At 31.5% G+C, this 26,488-nt stretch overlaps 1 protein-coding gene across 1 annotated transcript in view; it reads right to left on the bottom strand.

The window, feature by feature from the left end:
- LOC129614444 (FERM domain-containing protein 5) overlaps positions 1-17,044 on the bottom strand; it is a 31,107-nt gene extending 14,063 nt beyond the window's left edge. Inside the window, exons 1-4 of the mRNA XM_055529031.1 lie at positions 16,680-17,044; positions 12,335-12,439; positions 12,237-12,279; positions 12,002-12,175 (exon numbers count right to left, since the gene is read on the bottom strand). Of these exons, the coding sequence (XP_055385006.1) occupies positions 12,002-12,175; positions 12,237-12,279; positions 12,335-12,439; positions 16,680-16,769 (412 nt within the window). The 5' untranslated portion in view covers positions 16,770-17,044. The remainder of the gene's footprint in view (positions 1-12,001; positions 12,176-12,236; positions 12,280-12,334; positions 12,440-16,679) is intronic.
- Positions 17,045-26,488: the final 9,444 nt, after the last annotated feature.

Here is a 26,488-nt window from a genome sequence, read left to right as displayed (position 1 = left end):
TTTTCGCCTTTTGAGATTTTTTTCACCTAGTAGAAAAATAACATCGATAATAAAAAAAAAAATCTGAAAACTGAACAAGAACCTTCCCGACAAGATATATTGTTTCTGACAAAAATAACTTATGACTTTTGATGTTTATTTCCTGAAGTTTAAATATGATATTTTTTTCAGAAGACAGAATGATTTTTCTCTAAATTATGTATATAGGCTTAGATTTCTAAGATAATGTTTTTCTTGAAAACCATCGTTATTAAGGTACTACATAGTTTTTTATTTCTTTATCAAAATTTATATGTACATAAACTTAAATTTAACCAATATATGTATAAGTCGCTATACAGGGTGTTCACATAAGGTGACAAATAATTTCAGGGATGATTCTTTCATCAATTTCCAGAAAAAAAATTACAAGGTTCAGAGGATGGGGTGAAAAAAAAGATAGCGGACTTTTTTCGCATATAAATAAATGTGCATATTGTTGTGATATGTACATTTATTTGAGATAGATGAAAAGTTAGGTCCCATAAAAACAACTGGAAAGGAGCAAACTCGAATAATGAAAAAGTATATCACTACATTTTTTTTGCTGGGAATTGATCAAAGAATCATTTCTGAAATTATTGTCTCGTGAGATTCCACCTTGACGTTATGTAGGGTCAATGAACTCGAGAGGTGTGTCGGCGGACACTGCAGTGGTGGTATCGGGTAGGTTCGACCATGCCGAATAGGTTGAGAGAGAGGTTTGAAAAACCAAGAGAATCAAAATAGTCATGAAACAAAGGCACTGGTCTATCTTCAATAAGACCCACCCCCCAATCCAGTGGTGTTACACGACCTGTGCTTAGTGGACTAGTTGGCAGCCAGGGAATATACTGCCTGTCGCGAATCGAGTTTCCCTGATACCGGGTTACCTCACGGAGTATTATGAGAGGCGGTGTTGAGGGAAAAATGGAGACTAAAGGCCATTATGACCCCCGCAACTGCCGCAGTACAGATAAAGGGCCACAGGATAGTCGGAGTAAACCCTGCACATCTACAGAAGCTAGTATTGCAGAGACATCTCTCGTACACGAGAAGGATACTTGCCAGAGGAAGGAGGGGCAGGAAACAACCCTACTCGCCACCTCTGGGCCAACCTCGAGAGCCTAGATGACACTAAACGTCAGGGACTCAGCGGAGCAGGTGTCAGATAGTACCTTCCCTGATGAGGCTAGGAACTATGTAAGGACCGGAAGAGACTGGCTGGAGACCTTCCTCCATCAGTTCAGGGAGGGAAAAGAGTCTTTAACACCCCAAGATGCTTAGGCGAAAAGGAGAAGAACTGGGCAAAAAAAGGAAATGGGAACGCACCTCATATCCTCCACATCTGTCGAGATGTGATCCAGCAGGCATTAACCCGGCCATAGTCGAGGAATTAACGAAAGGCTGGAACACCATCATTCAGTTTGAAGGTATTCACTTCAAACCGGCTATGATAATTATCGATTGTGAGGATTAGACGACGGCGAAGTGGCTGAGGGGTTCAGCACCAGACGACTTCCCGAAACCACACGCCATCATCGTCTTCGTCCCAGAAGTGCGGGACAGGAATTTAGTAGAACGCTGGCGATTTTTCAGGGCCAAAACAAGAAAATTCACACCCGGGTTTGGAAACTCATGGGCCAGCGAGAGGGCGGGGGTGCCCAGATCCTGAAAAACGTTGTTGGCGACGCTTCAGCCCAGGCCATCCAGCAGAGCGGTCACATTCTATCAATTAGAGATGTTCAGGTAGTGTGGGATTATGTGCAAGACCTACTCAGAGCCTGCATTCTTATGAGGAAAAATATTGATTATATTTTACTTTCAAAGTTCATGACAAGGGATCTCACACCTGTCAAGGCCTGCATTAACACTGGGGGCAAAGAAATGGAGGTGGTACTGGCATCGGCATACTTTCCGGGAAACGGGGCATTTGCCCCACCACCGGAAGTGCAAAAGCTGGTGGAGCACTGGAATAAAAAAAAGTTGCCACTCATCGTCGGATGTGACGCAAACGTACACCACGAGGCATAGGGCACCAGTTACACCAATAATAGAGGAGAGTCTTTGCTTGAACCTATAATTAAGGAGAATCTAGAGGTATTCAATGTAGGGAATTCCCCAACTTTTATTACTAGAGTTAGACAGGAGGTACTCGATCTCACGTTCGGCAGTCCGAACGTGGAATATTTAGTACGCGACGGGAGGGTGTCGAAAGAGGTCTCTATGTCGGACCATGGGAGAGGCTCTCAATCAGAAACCTTAGGAAAACTAATTGGGAGAAATATAGGGAGGACCTGAGCGCCGGGCTTGCACGGGCCTCGGTCGTGGGGATGGCAAAACATCTCCTGGTGCTGGAAAGAGCTGTGGAAAAGGTTTGGAGGGCCATGGTCGAGTCATTTGAGTCGAACTGTTCTCTTATCAGGCCGGGCTCTTATCAGTAACGTTAACGAACATGAGGGGCGAGGTTCGTGGGCTTTTCAATAAAGTCAATCGAGAAAGGACCTGGACAGTTATATGGAAGAATTGACCACCTATAACAAGGAGATCCGAAGGGCCAGACGTACAAGCTTCAGATTCTTTTGCGAAGGCATACCGGAAACGCCGGTTGCTGCTAGGTTGCATAGAACGTTGGCAAAGGGCAAGGCTGTAATCCTGGCATCTCTTAGGAGGCCGGATGGTAATTACACGGAGAATTAAGAGCAAAGGGCTCTTCTTCTTCTAAAGATACATATTCCTGGCGGTAATTTTAGCCAAAATCGGATGCATAGGAAAGTAGGTCTCCGTGTCGTGAGGATTGGAAAAGGAGGGCAGAAATTTTTACGTAACAGGGGGTGAGATGCGTTTTATGCACCTTCCAGCTCTTTAAGACTCCAAGAGTGGATATCACCAGAACTTCTGCAGCGCGGCCTGGAGGATTTCTTTCCCTTCTTAATAAGAATATTCAGGAGCAGCTTGGCTCTTGGGCACATCCCCGGATCCTGGCGGGATCCCTAAGGTGGGAACGAAAGATATGGTGCCCGTCATTCAGGCCAATTTGCCTCACGTATTTCTTACTGGATAAGGCTATTCATAATCATATCAGGGCCACTGTGTCGGTCCGCAGGCCGCTTAGTGGCAGTCAGCATGCATATCAGGCGGGTAAATCGACGGAGACCGCCATGCATGGGCTGACAAGCACCCTAAACAAGACGTTAGAATAAAAGGAGGTGGCGCTCTGTGTGTTTCTAAACATTGAGGGGGCCTTCGATAACACCTCGCACCAGGCGATAAAGAGGGCCTTGGGAAGAAGGGGCGTAAATACCACGACGTCACTCTCGATGTCCAGGATGCTAACTACAGGGTTGCAGAAACTGTAGTCAGGCGGGGCACGGTGAGCATTTGCACGGTTGGGGACTGTCCACAGGGTGGAGTCTGGTTGTGGATGGCCTACTTGAGGAGCTTGGCCGCTGAAATATAGGCGTCCAAGCATACGCTGATAATATTGTTATCATCGCAAGGGGGAAGTTTGAAGAGGCTCTTTGCGACAAAGTGCAAAGAGGCCTGCGGGTGACACAGGCCTGGTGTTGCACTGTGGGACTCAAAATCAATCCTAGCAAGACGACTCTGGTGCCCTTCACTAGCAGAAGAAAGCTTGAGCGTCTGATTACTACACAGATGTGCGGAGAGACAGTGGAAAGAAAAACGGGGGTGAAATACCTTAATGTGGTATTTGACAGGGAAGACAGGAAGAAGTGGTAAGGGTAAAGGCTAAGGGTAAGATTTTTTGGGCTACCCGGTCGAGTCACATGTCATCGTGTGGAACACGGAAGCGTCAAAGACCCGTGAGGGGACGGGTGCGGGCGTTTTTGTTTTGGGCCAAGAACCAAATTCTCCGAACCCGTAAGGACGTATCCCAGCGTCTTTCAAGGGAGTTACATGCCATTGAAATGCGCGTGCAGTTCAACCTTGAGAGACGATACCGCGAACAAGAAATATTAATCATGTCGGATAGTCAGGCTGCTATCATAGCTTTAAGCTCTCTCTCAGTATCGTCTGAGGTAGTATGCGGAGGTATGAGGTAGTATGAGAAGCTCAACAAATTGGGCAAGTGCAACTGGGTCACACTGTACTGATGTCTGGACATATGGGCGTAGAAGGAGACGAGGCGGCAAGCACACCGCTTTTTGGGCCAGAGCCCTTCCGCAGGTTCGGACCACATACGATTCGAGGAGAATTAAGGAAGGAAATGGAGAGGCGGCGTTCGGAACGCTTGAGGTGTCTTCCAGGACTTCGGCAGGCTAAAGAGCTTCTGGGAAATTATAAACAGGAGCGCTTTAGGAAAATAATGTGATTCGGCAAGAACCAAATGAGAATTCTCACCGGGGTCTTGACAGGGTATTGTCGCCTTAGTGCTCACCTTAAAAGGCTTGGCCTGGAAAGTGAAAGTGTACGCAGGTTTTACGTACATCTTCACTTTCCAGGAGGAGTTCTCGGCGCACCTCCTAAGAGAATGTGGGGCCCTCGCGCGCATGAGAAAGAAGGTACTGGAGAACTACGTACTCACGCCGGCGCAACTGCGGTCCTTCAAAATTGTTCGAATTCATCAGGAGGATGGGTCTGGAGGGGGTGCTGTAAGGCTTTGTCCTGCACCTAGTTGGGGGACGCAATAGATCTATATTTTCTGGTCGCGGTGCACTGTTACCCCTTCTTTGCAATCTACAATCTACTACTACACTGGCAGTTTGTTAGAAAAGTAGATACTTCTCAAGCTGCAAAAAAGTGTGTTTAAAAAAGTAGTGCTATCGTTTCAGTATGTTACTTAAATAAGAACTTAAATGGCAGCACTATCACAAATATATTCGAAATAGCAGTTTTATTTCTTTTGCTGCCGGGCATGCCAACTTTTCAAAGTTTAGTCATTTAAATTGAACGATGGAAAACGATATTGAATCAATTGTAGAGTAGGTTTTCGTAATTTGTTAAATTTTAAATTTTAAATAGAGTTTTAAATTTAAATTTAATAAATAAATTTAAATTTTGTACAGTATAAAGCTAGCATCAAAAAAATTTTCCGAACTACTTTATTTTCCGGGTCGACTCGATATAATTCGTATGTCTTTCTTAATTTGTGTTCTATTGAAATTTTTTTTTTAGTTTGAAAAAAACTGTTAAAGAAGTGGGTTCTTTGCGTTTGCTTAATATTTTTTTATTTTTATTTTGGTATATAATAAGAGAAATGAGCAATTAAAGGCGTTTAATTGCTCCTTTTTAGGTTAAGTGAAACCTTAACAATATTTTTTACACAGTTATAGATCTTCAACAATTAAAAATTTTGCTTTTGCAAATAGATTGGTTAAATTATATTAGTTATATTTATATATGTACGTACATAAATGTAATTTTAATTTGTCGAAGATATTTTGTATTAATTCTAATTCTAGCACTGATTATTTACAACGTACAATATTTTTTTCAATATAAAGATGTTTTCAGTAAAAGTTTCTAATAAAAGAAAACATGCTTAGAATTTGGTAAATTTACCCTATGAAAATTTTTCAATTCAAATTTTCTTTTATTTCTCTTTTATAACTTAACCCAGCACCAGCAAATGGCAATGCGGAAGGTCTGTATCGATTTATTGTCTATAAATTTTGGGAAATATATTTTTAATAAAATTTATATAATTCAATAATTTATTTAATTCAAAATAGATTGGACGATATAAAGAAGGAATTTAATGACACAAAAAAAAAATTTTGTTGCGTTTTTGCAAAAGTTTTGGCATTTTCGTGTTTAGTTTGGATTTTATAAATTTTAAAATTAACAATTTTCCTTTTCTTTTTTTCTAATTTCCGATTTTTAGTAAATCTAATAAATAATTTACTGAAACCTCGCTTGCGACATTCATTTCTTTAAACTGCACTTTCTAACACAAAATATAAACAGGCGGCCTATCATGTAGTGAACTTTTGCTAATTGCTTAAAAATTTTATATTTAAACGCGCGAAACTTAAAAAACAAAATAGACGAAATCGAAATTATATTGAAAATGTTAGACAATAACATTGATGTAGTCTGTGTTACGGTTGAGGAAATTGATTATTTCAATCTTTCTGACTTTTCGCAAATATTCCCATGTCGTCCAGATAAAAATGGGGGTGGTTGTGGCATATTCATTAACAGATATATTATTTTGACAGATATTCAAGAAATAAAAAACAGAGATGGGTCAAATGCTTAATATACAAATTTAAAAAGCCTAAAACGATTTCTAAATAAAAAGCCAATTATTCTCGACAATGTAACAAATGTGGCTACTTTATTTGAAGAATTCATATCAAAATTCAATGAAAAAGTTAACAAAGCATCATATCGTAGTACAAAAAAAAAAAAATAATAAAATTAAAAACCCATAGATCGATAATGAACTACTACAAGCTGCGAATGCAAAAAATTTTTGGCATTCAAAATGGAGGATTGATTTAACAAACACCAATTTAGAAAACCAATACAAATATTACAGAAACGTGGTCACCAATATGCGTAGAGAAAAAAAGGAAATATATTAGCAAAAAATTTTCTGAGAACGCTAACAATTCCTGAAAACGTGGCACTATATTAATGAAATTTTGTGTAAATCAAATAAAAACTTAAAACAAAATAGTTTATTAAAGGGCTTAAAAAAAAACGAAGAACTACAAAAAATAAACGAACTAAATCGGCATTTTGCAACTATTGGGGAAAATATGGCTTTGAAATTTGAAAATGAATCATTTTATGAACAATCCCACACAAAAAAGTCTTTCAAATTACAGAACGTGAATAAAGAACAAATTTACAATATTGTTAAGTATTTTAAAAATTCGAAAGCTTTGGATACATACAATATGTCAACCGGAATACTTAAAAGTTGTAACGAAAATTTATGCCAATCCGGACCAACTAAGAATTGGAAAAAAAGTACCAGCATTTAAAACAGGCAATAAGAATGATTTTAAAAACTACAGACCAATATGTATAGTACCGGTTTTGGGAAAAATCATTGAAAAAGTTGTCAATAACCAACTAGTAGAGTTTCTAAATAAAGAAAACTTGCTTCATAAATACCAATATGGATATAAGAAGAAATCTAGCACGGAAACAGCTCTTGTGGACATGGTAACTTGCGTTCAGAATTTAAAAGATAAGAATAAAATGGTATCCTTAGTATTTATGGACTTGGCAAAAGCGTTTGATACTGTCGATTACAAAACACTATTGCAAAAGCTTCAAACCTTCGGCATAAAAGGAAAAGAGTTCAAATGGTTCGAAACATATTTGAAACACCGAACATAATACACACAAGTGCAAGGAATTTCTAGTGAAAAGCAGCAAATTGGTTACGACGTTCCGCAGGGCAGTATTCTCAGACCATTACTATTTAATATGTATATGGAGTCACTACAACTGCTTAACATAGAAGCAAAAATGTTTTTGTTTGCAGATGATGTATGCATTGTATTTAGCGCGGAAAACCCTAATTGTTTACAAAACAAAATGAATTCGTCATTAGTGGAAATTAGCCATTGAATGAAAGCTCACAAATTGAAAATTAATAAACTAAAACTAAATTCATGGTAATTGATAATTCCGAGGCAAACTTAAACATTAAAATTGCAAACGACGAAAACTTTTGTTCCACGAAAACTTCAAATGGAGCTCACACATACAACGCCTAAGCCAGAAGCTAAGCTCGATTGCTGGAATATTTTACAGGATTGCAAATATCTTACCAGACTCTTTAAAAAGGTCGATATATTTCGCCTTCTTCCACAGCCGTCTAAATTATGGTATATAATTATTTTATCAAGGAGATGCAAATTATCCAAAATAAAACAACAAAAAATTTATACAACTACAAGTCGTTTGATAGAACTGAAAAAATCCATAAAGAAAAGAATTTACTTCTAATTAGAGACCTAATTAACATAAAATTAATTCTATACATAGAAAAACGACATAGAAAACTCTCAAATACACACAACTGCAACAATAATAAAAAGAAAGGATACTTATAATGTCAATACTAGAAGTAAAGATCATATCCACCTTGAGCGAAAATATACGTGTAAGTGTGTCGTGTAAAATTCGTCTTAAGATCTTAGCCACCTACAAATTAAAAAAGGAATTAACCTTAGTGCGCATCAAAAAGTACGAAACATAAATAAATATAAGAAAAAATTTGCAATTTCGTAGTCTATTTTAAACTTTGCTACAATTTAATATTTTGAATATACCAAACACTATTGTTGTTATTACTGAAATGTTTTTAGCTTTCAATTGATGATGATTTTCTAATTACTTGTGTTATTATTACTTTCTCTTTCATTCTAACTAATTTATGAATCTGTATTAATTTTAACATTTAGTTAGTAAATTCATATTTGGTATATTACTTTAATGAATTATTATTGGTTTACTTTCTGAATTTTTACTTTTTGAATTTTATATGCACTTTAGAATTTAAAAAATGTAATTAATATTATGTAATATATGGAATCACAAACATTAAAAAAAAAATCTGATGTGGTCAGCACATAACCGACCGCATTGTGTATTGTCTAGTTAAATGAAAGTGTTACAGAATATTATAAAAATGTCTGTTAAATACTTCTTTCCAATTTTTAGGACATTAGTAAGCTTATAGTTAACATACTTAGAAAAATGTAAATTTGGCTCTTAGTAGAGTTTCGCTTTGTGCTACCCGAATTCCCTGAAATGCTCGCCAGTTAGTTTCGGTAACAACCAGAACTCAAATATAAAATTTCAAGAAATTCCATCAATTTGTTCTGTGGATATGGTGGAAAATGTAAAATCGGCCCGCAAATCAGTTCTCGAGCCCCGATCTTTCCAAAAAAGTTATATGTTCATTGCTTTAATATGAGGAATTCATATATTAAATTTCAATGAAATCGGTTGATTATTTCTCTTTATATACCCACAAGTGTATGTTTGGCCCGTAGTAAACGTCTAGTTGCCGATGCCTGATCTTTCCAAAAAATTTACATGTTCATTGTTTTAATACGGGGAATTCATATATTAAATTTCAAGGAAATCGGTTGATTATTTCTCTTTATATCCGCAAAAATGTATATTTGGCCCGTAGTAAACGCCCAGTTGCTGATGCCTGATTTCTTCCAAAAGTTAGGAATTTTTGCGTATGATCGAGCAAAGCTTATATATGAAATTTCAAGTGAATCGGTTGAATACTTTCTTCAAAATGGTGAAAAATGTAAAATCGGCCCGCAAATCCGTTTTCGAGCCCTGATCTTTCCAAAAAAATTATATGTTCATTGTTTTAATACGAGGTTGATTATTTCTCTTTATATACACAAAAATGTATATTTGGCCCGTAGTAAACGTCTAGTTGACGACGCCTGATTTCTTCCAAAACATACGAATTTTTGCGGACGGTCGAGCTGAGCTTATATATAAAATTTCAAGTAAATCGGTGGAATATTTTCTTCGAAATGTTCAAAAATGTAAAACAGGCCCGCTAAAAAGTGCAGTTCCCGAGCCCTGATATATACCAAAAGTTGATCGATCCGTGCCATGGTGGAAACAAACCTACATATAAAATTTCATCAAAATCGGTTCAGTCGATTTTGAGATACACGCGTGCACACACAGACCGACAGACCGACAGGTTGCTAAAAATAGTTTATTTACACTTCCCTACTATGGAGAAGTACGTTCCCACCGAAAACTCGATATGCAAAATTTGTTGCCATCACATAACCTACCTATTGTTTACACAATACGGTCGGTAAAAAGAGCAATCTCGAATGGCATATAAATAAATAAAAAATAAACGATTCTCGCATTTTTAATTTTGACACTAGGTAAATCGAGTATCGCAAATTTGCGTATGCGAAAGTAGCAAAAGTTGTACTACCGAATGCTACTTTCGTATACTTTTCAATGACATTTTGTTTACGAACCAAATTGCAAAAGTCTATGTTTTTGAAGAAATAAAACCAAACAATTTAAGTGTTACAATTAAAAATAAGTCTTTTGCTATCCATATTTTTATAAAAAATTAATAACCGCCTACTTAATAATGTACATACATTTAAATGTATGGTTTTTTTTAAAATAATTAAAATATTTACTTTGAGAAAACTGTCAGAAATGTCAAAAACAAGAAATTTTAGAAAATGCTGCCAATTTAAAAATTTTTACGATGCGATTTTTTACATAGTACCAAACATCTTGCAAATCGCAAATCAGCTTACGACTTTAGTATTTTTATATAATTTTCAAAACCAGCCATACAAATAGCTCAAAACCATAGACATCTTTATTTTCAAGACTCCGTAACACAAACATACACTGTATTCAAAGTTCATCATACTTTTCGTTATGAAATATATTCTTATATTAGGTATTTTCGCATTAATTAAAAATGTTCGTGGTGATTGGAGATGTTTGAAAAATAAAAAACGATTAAATACAAAATAAACAGAAATTATTTTATTTCGTTTAAAAAATAACAAAATAAAATTTCATGTTCTTACAAACTAGAATATTAAATTAAAGGTAACAAAACATTTTTCAGGTAAAATAAAAAGATCAAAAACATAAAAAAAGTTGGTGTCGAGTTCCTTTTTCCTAATGCTTGTATATATTTACCCCTGATGACCTCGTTTTTTGCCAAAGTAAATGTAGGTGTAGCATTTACGTTCTCCTTTTCTCGTAGACTACTGCTTCAGCATCCTTCAGCGCAACACTTTCGGGGAATTTTTATTATGAAAGTAACTAAATATACTATTATACTCGTATTTTATTTGATCATGATTACAATAAAGACTTTAAAAAGTACACCAAATCTTACCAATTTATTAAGTAATTTTTTCTTTTTAATTATAAATCTACACTTTATTTAATAACACAAAAAATTATTACAATCATTCACTAAATTTAAATTAAAATTAAATTTTAAACAACAAATAAAATTATTTTACCGCTCAGCTATATAGCCTTCCCGTACGAAATTTATATGTGTACTAAAGAAATGAATAGCCTCTTTTCTGAAAAAAAACTTATGATACACATACATACATACATATATCCAAAAATATTAAGACATCTTGTTCATTATAGGATTTTATGTCAAAACGCACTTACGTGCATTTATGACTATATTATGGCAATCGTACCTTAAAAAAATAAAAAAGAAGGAATGAATCACATTGATATAAGAAGCAAAAATGAATCTGCTCAAGGTAATTTCTCAGTTAAACAATTTATCTTTAATTAAGCTTTGCACAAAGAGCTTATTATATAAGTAAAAAATAGCCCATTTCTCCAAAAAGACAATGCGAAAGTATTAGCGAAATGGTTAAAATAAGAACTAATGTTTTGTTAAATTAATACCAAGATGGTGGGGTATCTTTTTCTTAGCAAATATAGTATTAAATCTTTTTAAATTTCCACTAATTTTATAATATAATTTTGTTGAATTATAAAAAAAATATAAACCAGGTATCTGAATAAGATAAAAGTGTGCACATATTACACAAAAAAATTCCGGGCTCTATATTAAAGGTTAATTGCCTCTTAATTAAAAATTTGTTTTAATGGTATTACTTGTGTATCACTTTAAGGAAATCAAGTCACATGTAACTTAGTTTTTTAATTAACAATAACATGTTTGTATAAAAGTTCGATGAAATAAATTTAATAAATAGTAATAAAAGAATCCATGGAACAATTACATTATAGAATAAATTTTATAGTCAATTAAAATTAGTTTATTACACAAATGTATTATTGACGGTTGCATAAAATTAATTATGTATATCAAGAAAACTTGAGAAGACACAAAAGACTCTTCTATATAGAATAATATTGTCTTTTCTTTTCATGTTATAGATGTCAAACGTTCATTGTTCGCTCAATAATTCTAAATTAATTGTATATCCACACAAATATTTTGTAGAAATAGAATATTTTTATTTACCTTGTACTATTAATACCCCAAGTGCTGCAGCCTCTCCAGTGGAACAATAAAGACGGCCGTGCCGTAAATCTCTTTTGAGCTGTTGATATAAAGTAATTCTTCCATTTCCATTTAATCTGAACGGATCAGCAGGATAAAATTTTATTCGAAACGAAAATATTATAGGATCTGTTTCTAAAAATTTTATTGTTTGCAGTATAACTTGTGTTTGAATATTTTAAAATTTAATATTTACCTTTGACTTGTTTCAAAATGGATTTTCCTAAATCTAACCAATGCTATTGAGAATATAAAAAAATTAAACATTTACTTGATTCATACTTTTTAACTCACCCTTTGTTTAAGTGGATCCACATAACGTAAACCAAAATAATCTTTTTCTTTTATAGCAAGCTGGTTACAAATACAATCTAACAAATAATTGCCTTTATGATGAGGCTGTAATGAATTCAGCACATAACATTAATAAAAATATTTAGTTAATTATGTAGGTATATATGTACATACATACATATATATGTAGATAAATTATTATAAGTGATTGCGTTTCTACGATATTAACATCGTGATCGTGTACCTCACTATTTTACTCACTTTTTATTCACTTGCAAATCAGAACTCTCAGTATTTTCTAAAGGATGTTTCACTTTTGCAATAATATTACTCATTTTTTTAATTGGATTTTTGCTCAAATTATCGACTAATAGTCTCACTTTCAAAAACAAAATGAATAAATTTTGTATGCATTTTAGAAAAAAAACGTGATACGCAGTACCAAATAATTTTACTCACTCGAAACATTATACAAGTACATGGAAGTTACTCAGTTTCTTCTCACTTTCAGAGTAAAATAGCGAGATAGTCGATCGGGCCCTAAAAAGTAACTAGATAAGATAGAAGTAAAAAAGTAACTAGAAGAAGACAATATTTGCACCTTGGTATGGATCGCATTGAATGCAAATATTATGTTCGAAAGTATTGAAACTAAATTGGGTCATGAATGTATATATCAAATTAAATAAATGATTAATTTAATGTAGGAAGGAAAATTTAAATTTGAATCAGGTTGCCGTTAACTTATGTTATTTTAAGGTTACCGCAAAATATAAAAATTAATATTCATATACCGGAACCATCAATAGTTATTGTAGTTAGTTTGAAATTATCTTAAATTTTACATCACAAAATATTAAAATCACATAAGAAAATTGTATGTACCCACACAACAGTATCATGGGTATACAAGCGTAAGTGACTTACGCTTTCAAGTAATAGTAAAAAATAATTTGGATAATTTTAATGTAATTTACTAAATAAGAACTAAGCAACAATAAATAAAAGAGAAACTAAAAAAAACAAATTTCTCCTGTAAATTTTTTACATGGTACATTTTTCTCGAGGAAAATGACTCACATATTTCTCTCAATTTTATGCTGCCAAATTTCTATCTTGAAGAGGTTTCATTATAATGTATTATGATGTTCATAATGAATGATCTATCTTGGTTCTTTTAAATGTTAATTATTATTTCAACTATTTAATTTTAATTAATATTACAACAATTATTATTTATGATAAATTACATTTGTAAAATTAATTTCTTTAGGTATATATGTATTTGTTTAATTAAATTCTAACCTTGCTTGTCCTCCCAGTATTGATAGGTCAATCTAATTTTAGGCAAAATTATGAATAATCATATAAGTTTTTTTTTGTTTTTTATTTATTTAACAGTTTAGATCCGCCTATCTTTGTCTGTCGATGATTTTTAACACCTGTATTAAAAAATATATATGTATATTTAAAGACCGCTAATTAAATACAGGCCGTTTCGATAATCAATTTTTGCTTGCGTCACTACATAACATTTATTTGTAAAAAAATTTTTTAATATACGTTAACATCCTGTCAGAAAAATAATTTAATAAAAAACTTTTTTAGAAAGTCTGTTTAACAAAAAAAATGGATGCAAAAACAGAGAGACAGAAAAATCAAATGAGCGCGCATAGGTTTAATGTAATTAAGTTTTTCCTTTTTTTTATTATTTACCTATTTTTGTTGATATTTTTTTATATCAAGCAGCGTACGTTTAAGATTAATAAAAAGGCTTTTATGATTATTCATAATATTGTTTAAAATTATATTCAATATTGCGTAAATAAAAAACAAACAAAAACAAGAGTAGATATAGTTGACTGTGTCAACTCTGTGATACCTGTACGAATATATGATATTAAAAGTTGGGGGTAATACATACACAAATTCATACAACCTCTTGTTTTTATACATGTCTAGTGCTATTTTATACATACATATATATATGGTAGTTAGATAAACCCATACACTATAAAAGAGGTTTACTAAAAATAATGGTCACATCACTAAATTCCTTTGTTTAAATTCCAGCTTTGTAGCTTCAACAGTTTTTGAACATGAACAACAACTTATGAAATTGTGTGACAACTACCACAAGCAGTAGAAAAATTTCAACGACTTTTATCAAACATAGTCGGTCTAACAATATGTGTGCAAATTTTTAAAACTATGTGTTGAACAGTTTCTGAGATTATGGCCAAATAACTTTTGAAGTTGTATGACATCACAAGGGCTCATAAGATCTCAAAAACGAATAAAGCTGTCATTTATAACTTTTCTTGTTGTATAACATTGAATTGTTTCTCAAGTTGTATGGCAGCTACTAGAAGGAGCTTCCAGGTAATTTCAACGACTTTGTATTCACCTATACGAAATTTCAATACCATAGCTTTTATAATTTGTGAGATATAGCCAAATAAATTTCGAAGTTGTGTGGCAGTTACCCTAGCCAGTACCTCGATCAATGTTAATAGGGTTCTGCCATTTACTGTAAAAAATTATTTGTGAAAATTTGGTGAACTTAGCTCAATTAATTTTTGGGTTATCGTTGGAACAGACGGGCAGACATTGTTAGATCGACTCAGAATTCGACGCTGATCAAAAATATACACTTGAGTCTATATTTCAGACTCACGTCGTTACAAACGATAAGGAAAATTTAAATTTCCTTCCAACATATATTCGTACGGATTTAAAAAGTATAATATACATATTCACTTTAGTATTATAATTCTTAGTGATACAAAGTTGAACAATTGTAATAAAGCTATGCTTTATTACGAGTACAGTTATAATGGAATCTTATAATGAAATTTAACAATGTTCACTATAATAAGTTAAATCAGGAACTGCTTACGATTTGTTCTAGACTTTTTTATACTAAATCGATTTCTCGCATTATCAAACTTGATCGAGCTTGATTTTTAATTTCTAAAAATAAAGTTAATTATTCATCAAAGTATTTATATGAGTTTAAATTTAATATTTAAAACGGGAAATTGATTTATGAAATTGTCATATATGTACATATGTATCTTATTTACATTACTTTAAATTGTAGAATGTTCTGCATAGTAAATAATCATTCACGTTCGTTATTTGAACTACATAATGTTCTCAATTGTTAGTCATAAAACATAATTTTTATTAACGATCGAAATAACAATTGAATTTATTCTACTTATGAATGAACTTGAAAATATTTTGTACAGAAGAAATAATTCTAAGAAAAAGTGCAAGCGTGTGCAAAACCTTTTTTTCGTTCGTTCAAAAGCATCGTTATGTACTTATGCTAATTATCTAATATTGCGAATATGTAATGCTGTTTTATTATTTAAAGTTAAACCTCTTTTTATTAATATAGTTTTCTAATCAACATTGTAATAAATCAGTAATGTAACCATCGTTTTAATTTTGAGACCTCTAGATAAAAATTTTACTGAATTTTAAAGCTTCCGAAGAAAATTCAAAACGTTGAAGTAAAATTTTTTTGTTGGTGTTCAGTATTACCAATTTCTATACAAATGATTTTAAGTGCTTATTCTAATTCTCTGTTATTCTCGACATCCGTTCCGCTACTCCTGCAAAGTTATGTAATAATATATAAAGACTTATAGATTACTGGAACGCATCAATTAATAAGTTTTATCACATATATACATAAACACATGTACATAATCTTTAAAAAAAAACTAATAATGATAAATGTATTATTTTGCATTCTCATTTTGAAGTTTAATAAACTTCAGATCATATAAAAACAAATAATGTATCATTTTGTATCCTCATTCAACAATATAAACCTTTTTCTTATTTCCTGCTCTAATTAACAGTTTTTTATTTTTTTAATGAATTGTTTAAAAAAAGTATTGTAAAGAAAATAACTTTGTTATGTACATATCCATATGTACATCATAGATTGTAAGTATAAGGAAATACAATTGATTAGTATCTATTCTTTGAATATTTAAAATAAAAACATTAAAACTAGAAAATCTGATAAAAGATATTAAATGTGCATACCTATTATTTATGAGGAAGAAGATAACGAGGTCCAACATTAGTTTTTTGCAACACAAATTTACGTATTGTGTATGTATACAAAATAACTCAACTTATAACAACTTAGTTTTTTAAGTATTTATAAAAATACAACTTACGTGCCTTATTATCGCATTTGTATGTTTAAAGTAATATACATAGTTTTATCTACAAGCATAAAATACGCTCAAGGAAAGTTATAAGGTTCTGACGTCTGAATTTCATTAGCTTATCTATGAAAACTTTTTAAAATTAACTTTACCTGGAATTCATATTGTAGAATATCACTATCATCTTCTAATAGACGCACAGTGCATTTGTAAATAACATTGCTCTCGTTTTTACGAAACATCGAAATATTTTGCTAACTTATTTAAAATTTTTACATCTATAAATTTTTTTTAATCAAACGCTGAATAGTGCGAAAATTAAAACATTACACTCATTTCATATTTTAATTTAAATCTATAAAAAGAACGGCTTTACCATGTACGCGATATTCTTGCCGTAATAGGACATATTGATTTTTACATTGCTAACTGAAAAACAAATTCTTATCAAGACACATCTTAAAGTGCTGCTATTAATTTTCCGTTAAGTTTTGTCGTTAAAAATATACTTCACGAACTACTAATTGCAACTGCGTGAAAATCTGTCAAATCATAAATTTTCAGTATTGCTCTTTGCTTTTTTATCAGATGTAGGTAATTTTTACATTGAAAGTAGGGGGTCAAAATCATTTTAGAAAAACTAATATTGAAAAGCAAAATAAAGCAATCTTATAGAATTGAGAAAGAGACTTCTTTAATTCCAATTTTTCTCATTCATTAAAATAAATTTCTTTTGTACATATTTTAATATTCAGTCTTTGTAAACTTTTATGGAGAAAAGATACATACATGTATGAATTTATCTCATCCACCAATTTGAAATGTTAAAGAAAATAGCATCTTGAAAAAAAAATGAAACCAAATTCTTTCCAGTTGTCTCGTTCTTTGTTTAAAACATTGTCAAAGTCGTAAAAGGAACGTATTTGTCTAATTTTTTTATATGGCCTCTACTATAAAGTATGTGTAAATTTGTAAGAAAGACAAGTTAAAACTTTTCTTTAAAGTAAAAACTAAAAAATATTTTTAAAAATGCTTTTAAAATATTTTTTCTTTTGTAATATCTGTAAAAAATATTAAATTTAAACAGAACTCATTAATTTGTTTTCTCTTTGAATTAATTTATTTTATAAATTGAAATTAAATGTACACATTTTATATAACAATACCTTACGACACTTGAAAGTGATTATATTTTTCTTTTGATATTTTGTCCTGCCTTGGGTGTTACTTGCAATCTAATTTTTGTTGATGACAATGATGTTAGCAAAACATTATTGTAGTGACGTTTTATTAATTTTTTGAATTTCGGGTGCAGAATAACCCTAAATTGTCCTTCTTAACAAATTTTAATTAAAATCTTAGTTATTACTCACTAAAGTAGATAATAAATTGTCGTATACTTCCTGAATAATTCAGTAAGCTTCTGAAACAATATATTTTATAAATAATGTACACGAATATATTATTTTACTTAATGCATTCACGACATCGCACCGTCTTCATACATTTCCACTTTCTTTACACATCATTTCTAGGAAAACTGTAATATAAAAAGAAAGTTTATTTTAGATATCGTATGTATGGCACGTTTTATTAAACACAAACTAATTTTGCTTAGAAAAAAACCGCTCCTGGTAAAATTATGTCAACCGAAGTAATTTTAGTTTAAAATAAAATTAAATCTAATTTTTTCTTTTCAAAATTAAAATAACAATTTCGAACTAGCAAACTTTGTATTTTTCCAAAAAAAATTGTTCTTTTTTAAATTTGTTATATTATTTTATGAATTTCTATTAAACAAGAACCTTTTTTTAAAACTTTTTTCTAAGTATAATATAATTTTTCATTCGGATGCTAAACTATTTAAAAAAAATCACAAAAGTTTGTTTACTTCTCCAAGAAAAAAAAGCAGCTTTTGGCATTTAATGTCAATTTCCGTTTGACAGGGCTTGGAACAAAAAAGGGCTTGGAAAGATTTACCAGAAGTTTTAGGCTTCAGCAGTTTTTCAAGACTCAATTTTTTGTGGAGGACAAGTCTGCTAGAAATAAAGATGCTCCTTTCTTTCGTATTTCTAATTCATTGACCTCATCATGAATTCATTGACCTCATTTTGACATTACAAAATTGATTTAAAAAGAAGCATCACACATGTATGTGTGTCTTGACACAACAAAAACTTTAAGGTCTAGACTTTAAAGTATCTTTATATAAGACTTTGGAATACACAATTTGCTAATATATGCATACGGTGTACTAAAAATTGATCATCATACTTTTTGTTAAGAAATATATTTTTATATGTATTAGGTATTTTCGAATAAATTAGAAATGTTCATAGTGATTTTGGATATTTGAAAAATAGAAAACGCGTTAATACAAAATATACAGAAATTATTTTATTTCGTTAACAAAATAAAATTTCATGTTCTTACAAATTAGAATAATAAATTAAAGGTAACAAAACATTTTTCAGGTAAAATAAAAAAGGTAAATACATAAAAAAAATTGTTTTTAAAAGAAAAAATTTGAAATTAATTTTTTTATTAAGTACATAACATATTTACATAAAAAGATAAAATTTTTAATCCATTTTTCTTAAAATTATTTGATGAGAAAAACTGTAAATTTTATCACATAAATGTAGCTATTTAATTTTCTTTTATTAAAGATGAAATTACATACTTATTTAAATTGTTAAAATCTTAGATTTAGTTATATTAAATTATATTTGCCACAGACAACAAAATAAAATTTAAAGCTCTTACAAATTAAAAGTACTTCGTTATTTGGTAAAGTAAATGTAAATACAGCATTTACGTTCTCCTTTCCCTGTAGACTGTTTCTTCTGTATCCTTCGATACAACAGCTTCGGGGCATTTCTATTTACATAAAGGTAATCGTAAAGGTAGTTAAATATCCGTACAATAAAAACTTTAAAATATACACCGAACCTTACCAATTCATCAAGTAATTTTTTGTTTTAAAAAAATTTTAGTATAATTTTGTTAAAAACGTATTTGGTTCATACTAAATATTATGAAAAAAGTAAAAACTTTAATAATATAAATTATAAATCTTTATTTTATTTAATAACACAAAATAATCAATATCAGTAATCACTAAATTTAAATTAAAATGAAAGTATACCTTGACATTACAAAAATATCAACATATGTTTTTTTGGCAAAACGACATTTCTGAATAGTATTTTTTTTGTTGATTTTTAATAAATAAAATCATAATTTTTAATAAAAAACAAATAAAGAAAAAATTATTTTTATTATAGAAGACTAAAATGTAAAAGTTTTGTACTAAAAATTTCTATACAAAAGTTTTATACTAAAATAATACCCGTTAAAATGCGAACTCTGGATACTCTGGATAGGCACCTTCCAATTTAAATGAGCCTTCCCATGCTGAGCCAGACTCTACCATGAGTGACTGTACCTTCCCGCAAGGACCCTCAAAAAAGAGGTCCATGAAGGCTAACGTTGAGTGAAATGCTCCCGGGAACATTCCGAAACAACACCCTTAAATGACTTCTTATCGGCATGCAGTAGGATAGATAAAGAAGGTCTGGAAGATCTATGGAAAGCGGAGTTCAGACTTTACCTGAACTTCCTTTGCTTTACCTTTCGAGTGGGAAGGATTCCCCTCAAGGTTTTGGCGACAGGGCAAAACAATCTTATAAACCAACGCCCACTGCAACTAGTACTTCAAGTGAACCAAAAGAACCAAAGCTCATTGAAAAGCCTGATATAAGCAGAGAGGTGAGTGCTTCCTTGAATTTATATAGAGTAATAAGCTAGTAACTATGGATGAAGGTAATGAGCCAACATTTTTAAAGGCGGTCATGGAGGAAGTCCTTGACATCACTCTAAGCACCGAATTTATTAGCAATGGGGTCGAAGGGTTGCATATCTCAAAGGAGACATCTATGTCTGATCACAGGTAGATCAGGTTTAATATAACGATCTTGGGGGGATCTTGGGGGGATTTAATATAACGATCTTGGGGGATTTAATATAACGATCTTGGGGGATCTTCAGAACAGATGTTCTGAATGCCTCAGTTCACAGATTGGAGCCTATATGAAACGCTCCTCATGAATGGAATACGCTCTGTACCTTTTTCCGTCAGAACCAGAACCGACATCGAGTTGGTTAAGGGGGGCCTGGCAGCGGCTATTATTGATGCCTATCATGGGAGCTTTCCTATCAAACCGTGGTGAAGGTATGGGGAATATCCATTGGCGAACGGGGAGTTTGCAAGGCCTAGACTAGAGATCAGAAAGCTTTTTAATAAGACCACTCTTTCACGACTTATAATAAAGAAATAAGAAAATAAGCTATAATAAGAGAGGGGCTAATGGACAGAGTTCTGCAAGGAAATTGATGAGCTTACCAGCAGTGCCAGGCTTCATAGGATGATTTCCAAAAAAATATGCCTGTAGGTTGAGACTAATTGAAGGCTCTTTATATCTCCATCACCCAAGGCGAGAAACAGACGTTGGAACTGAGGGCTTCAACACACTTCCTTGATTCGGAAATCATGCAGATCTGCCAAGTGCGGTCATTGATTCAAGGTCCTTTTGGAAAAAGATATGACTGGGGTCGCTCTCGTTCCGTTTTCACAATGGGCAACGCGGGCGGCTTTTCCGGTTGTTTTGGAGGCATTCGCTGGACTGCCACCGTTGCATTTTCTACATTGTGCGGGAAGCTCGACTAATAGGTGATAATTTCGCAGGGACCCACGGCACTCATAGAGCTTTCGCCGAAACCGACCTAATTCTCAGGATAGCCATCTCGGACGTCTGCGTCTCGCGGTATAACTTCGATCGGGGATACGAAGTAGTATTTCCTAATCGATGCAGGTGGGGAAAGGGTGGCCCAGTTTTTGAGACTGGTTCTAGTGTGTGGTACATTGATGGATCCATAACAGACTCGGGGTTGGGTTTTTCGAGTTTTCAGTATGCGATTTTCTATATTTTTGCGGTTTAATGGAACTTAGACTTTAGGTCGAGCACAGAAAAATATGTACTGCTATAAAAAAGAAATTTTGGGTAGGTTAGGAAGAAAATAACTAAAATTTCATTTTTATTTTTTTCGTACATGTTGGGGTAGTTATGAGCATTATTTTGAGGTTCTCAAATTAATTTGTGACTACATAAGTGAAATTTTTGTTCGATAAATTAGTACGGAAAAAGGTTTATTGAAATTTTGGATGTAAACCTTATTATTGATATTCAATATTATTGAGGTAGCTTTAAAGTTTTCAACTTCATAAGCTTCCTCACGAATAGTAACGTGGCTATTTATTGTTATTTCATACATGATTATATCATCCTATTCTTTTTCAACAAGGACTATAATTTGCTATATGGTGTCTTAAGATGACTTTTCGCCAAAATGAAACCCTGTGATCTTATTATTAATGTTTAAGGTTTTGTTTTTATAATTTATAACGCCATTGAGCTTTTCTAAAGTGTCATTTCCAATCAATCCATGAAAATATTAATGAAAATCCCATACAAGCACATTGATTTTTGTACTGGGTGAGTTTAAATTCCTCATTGATTTTTGTACTGGGTAGCTGTTAGTGATATAAGTTCTTAACTATAATGTCCTTCTTCAAGGATCTTAAAATTATGAGTTTTGTAAATAATATTCTGTTGTATTTATTGATGATACCTCATAATCTGGGTGAGTTTAAATTCCTCATTGATTTTTGTACTGGGTAGCTGTTAGTGATATAAGTTCTTTACTATAATGTCCTTCTTCAAGGTTCTTAAAATTATGAGTTTTGTAAATAATATTCTGTTGTATTTATTGATGATACCTCATTTGAAGGAGTTAGAAGTTCTAGTACCAATTATAAATTTGAAATTTTAAAATTTCCCAAAAATTTCCTATTTTTATTGTAAATAATAATATAAATAATCAATAATTTATATCCATAGGTTCTATTTATCGACTATCACAACGATCATTGTTGTTACTTATATTGTTGTTATTATTATTAAGGAGTTAGAAGTTCTAGTGCCAATTATTAGCACTTTTCCAAAAATTTTTTGAAAAAAAGTGCTTATTAGTTTCACTCTGTCCGTCCGTCCGTCCGTGTGTCTGTTTACAAAACTTCTACATTCTTAAAGATCGAAAGCTGAAATTTAATACGTACATAGATCTTTACTAGATACTTATTTTCGTAGAACAAAATTTTTACCTATCTCCCCCCCTATAGAAGTTATACCCCCCTAAAGCACTAAAAATGGCCTATTTTAACTATTTATTGCAATGAAACCATAAGCATTTTTGAAATTTTTCAAACGCAGAAAGGCAGTGGCTTGCTTCCCCTACCGCGGTATACTATAGCTAAACTTTAGAAAAACAAAATGGCCGTTCAAATTTACCGTTATCTGCAGTCCTTTTTTTCCAAATTTTTGATGTCGTTTTTCTTCTAGACCCCAGCCTGTAGAAGCTTGAAATTTTAAGAGCTTTTAGACATTAACAAGTAGTTCATTTCGTTAGAAGAAAATTTTTTTCTATCTCAACCCCCTCTTAAGTTATCGCCTCTTGAAATTCGTAAAATTTGAATTTTTGACACCTTATATTTCCGACACCGCAAGCTTTTCCAAATTTTTATAAACGCAAAAACGTAACGGTAAATTCCATGAAATTAAAAAATATAATTATTTTTCTTAACTCATACAATCAACCCTTAAAATCGAGCATTATGTTAACCCCTTTTTATATTAATTTTCGCTTTATTTCAAAGACTTCATATATGCGTCATCCTAAATATATGCAATCCTAGAAATAGTTTTATATATGAGCGAAAATAAATTTAATAGTGTGATAGGTATACATAGACTGTGTTTAAAAGCACAATTTTCACTTGTTGAAGGGAAAAGTGCTACAATACAAACCATTGGTTTGACCCAACTTTATTGTGCTCATTAATTTCACTCTGTCCTTTCGTCCGTGGACATGTTTACAAAACTTCTACACCCTTGAAGATAGAAAGCTGAAATTTTATATGTACATAGATCTTTACTAGAAACTTATATCCGTAGAAGAAAATTTTTACCTATGTCCCACCCCGCTCTCTAAGTTACTTATAGTTATACCGCCTTCTCTAAAAATGGCATTTCTAGAGTGCAGTGAAACCATAAATATTTTTCAAATTTTACAAACGCAAAAATATAGTGGCTGGTTTTTTCTACCACGGCATATATTTGAGCTTAAAAAAAATGGCGATTGAAATTTGCCGTTATCTAAAACCCGTTTTTCCCAAATTTTTAATATCGTTTTTCTTCTTGACCACAGGTTGTAAAAGTCAAAGATCTTATCAGCTTTCAGACACTAAAAAAAGCTCATTTCGTGAAAAAAATTAAAAATTTCTCATATCCACTCCCTCTCAAGTTATCGCATCTCGAAATTTGTAAAATTTGAATTTTTGACACCTTATATTTTCGAAACCGTAAGCTTTTTCAAATTTCTATGAACGCAAAAAGCTAACGGTAAATTCCATGACAATAAAAAATATAATTATTTTTCTCAACTCACGCAAATAATTCTTAAAATGGAGCATTATGTTAACCCCTCTTGAAATTAATTTTTGCTTTATTTCAAAGACTGCATAAATCGTTCATCCTAAATGTATGCAACCCTTGAAATAGTTTTGTATATGAATGAAAGTAATTTTAATAGTGTACTAGGTATACAGTATTTTCACTTGTTAAAGGGAAAAGTGCTTCAGTACAAAACATCGGTTTGACACATCTTTATTAGTTTCTTATTCTGGTTAAGTAACTTTTAAACTTGAAACGATAGAAAGCAGAGAACTATACATTCATAAACAAATATTTTCACAATAACTGCGTGTGAGATCGCAATTTTAAACAAAAACGTGTAAATTTAGAATCTATGTATGTGATCAATTTTACAATCAAGTACTCGAATCTTACACATTACTTATTAGAAAAGATTTACAATTTTTTATTTCTCAACAAAGAGAAATTTTATAAGTAACAAAGAGAATAGGAAAATATTAAAATTTAATTAGCACTAGTATTTTGAGACACCGCTTCAAAAAATGCGATCCATATTTTCTATTTCTGGAAGGTGGTGGGGAATAGGGGATATTTGTAATCACATACGAGTATACATACATATATTCATATTATGTTGTATATTTATTTTATTGAAATATAAAAGTATTAATTGCAAATAAACAAATGTAGTTGTAAAAAGAAAGGTATATAGACGCATTTTAAATAAATTAATAAAATATATGTGCATATTTATATCAAATGTACACTTTTCCAAATTGGGAAAAACACATATATGCCCTATATGTTTGATCGTCTACTTCGCTATTTTACTCGGAAAGTGAGAAGAAAGTGAGTAACTATCATATACTTGTAAAATGTAATTTTCGAGTGAGAAGAATTATTTGGTATTGCGTATCTCGTTTTTTTCTAAAATGCGTGCAAATTTTATTCACTTTGTTTTTGAAAGTGAGACGTTCAGTTGATAATTTGAGACAAAAAAACAAAAATCAAATTTAAAGAATGAGTACTCTTATTAGAAAAGTGAAACATTCATTAAAAAATACTAAGGATTCTGATTTGAAAGTGAATAAAAAATGTATAAAAAAGCGAGATACACGATCACGCGAGATACACGACAATCAACTTAGTGTGAAACTTAGGAAAAATCATTTATGAACCCATTTTGGCTATTTTATTCTATTTTTAATTGAAAAGTTTTGGAAAAAAATTAATTGCTGGTGAATTTTTTTTTTCAAAATAAAATCGTCTGACATTACCAAGAAACACATATGTATGTTTCGACAATTGAAGGGGTTAGAAGAAGAAGGAGTTAAGTAACATTTTCAATATTTCGAGAAAAACGCATTTTTATATTCTGATTTTAATAACGTTGCAACTTTTTACCTATTGGAAACATAGAATTTTTATTTTTTAGATCTTATATTGTTCTTAAAATGCTTTCAAATGGGGTATTTCAAATTTTTGTGAATTTTACGGCAAAAGCGGAATTTAGAAAAATATGCAGTTAACCCCTTTTTACACCAACAAAATTTACAAAAAACAAAATGTCGAAGAATTCAGAAGCGTTAATTGAATTTTTGTTTTATAATTTTTTTTTACTTTTTTTAATTTTTTTCAAAAAATTTAAAAAATAAAAAAAAAAATTTAATTAGAAAATAACAACAAAAAAAAGTTGGTCCTATATATATATAATAAACTTATATATTTAGTCCTATATATTTATAATAAACCTCACAAACTTAATAAAATATATAATTTTCTTTCAAATTAATTGGAAAAGAAAAATATAAATACATAGGTTCTACAATATATTAATACTAATATTAAATATAATATCTATACATAATACTACTACCTACTCAAATTAATAAACAAAAACAACATATGTGAAATAATTTTCTGTTAATTCGTTAATATCATCCTTCCGACTATATTTTGATAGAACTACTTATGTTCATTTGGAATGAAAATGAGCTGTTCTTTTAAATTTTTAACATTTCTTCACTGATAGATTAGTGAAGTACATACTAAATTGAGCTTCTTCAGTATGAACGTTGTCCATAGATTTTCTTGTTTTCTTTTTCTTCGTCCAAAACCAGTTTTACCATTTGCTTTGCTCTTGATTCTATTGTTCCCATATTATAAGAAATTTGACTTACGCTTAAACAATAATAGTAAAATTTTAACAATAATAGCAAAATTTTAGCCCTCATAACATTAAACAAACACTAGTAACACTTTAAACTTCTAAAATATCATAACGGTTTTGCTAATATTTTGTTTTTTTTTTTTATTGAATTGTTTGCGGATGAAAGTGTCAAATGCGTACTTAACCCTTTTATGAAATAAAATTTTTCTCATTTTATTTGAATTTTATTTGGATTTAA

This window comes from Condylostylus longicornis, unplaced genomic scaffold (assembly GCF_029603195.1).
Source record: "Condylostylus longicornis isolate FDR11 unplaced genomic scaffold, ASM2960319v2 ptg000109l, whole genome shotgun sequence".
Lineage (NCBI taxonomy): Eukaryota > Metazoa > Arthropoda > Insecta > Diptera > Dolichopodidae > Condylostylus > Condylostylus longicornis.
This window is presented reverse-complemented; position numbering and strand designations above follow the sequence as displayed.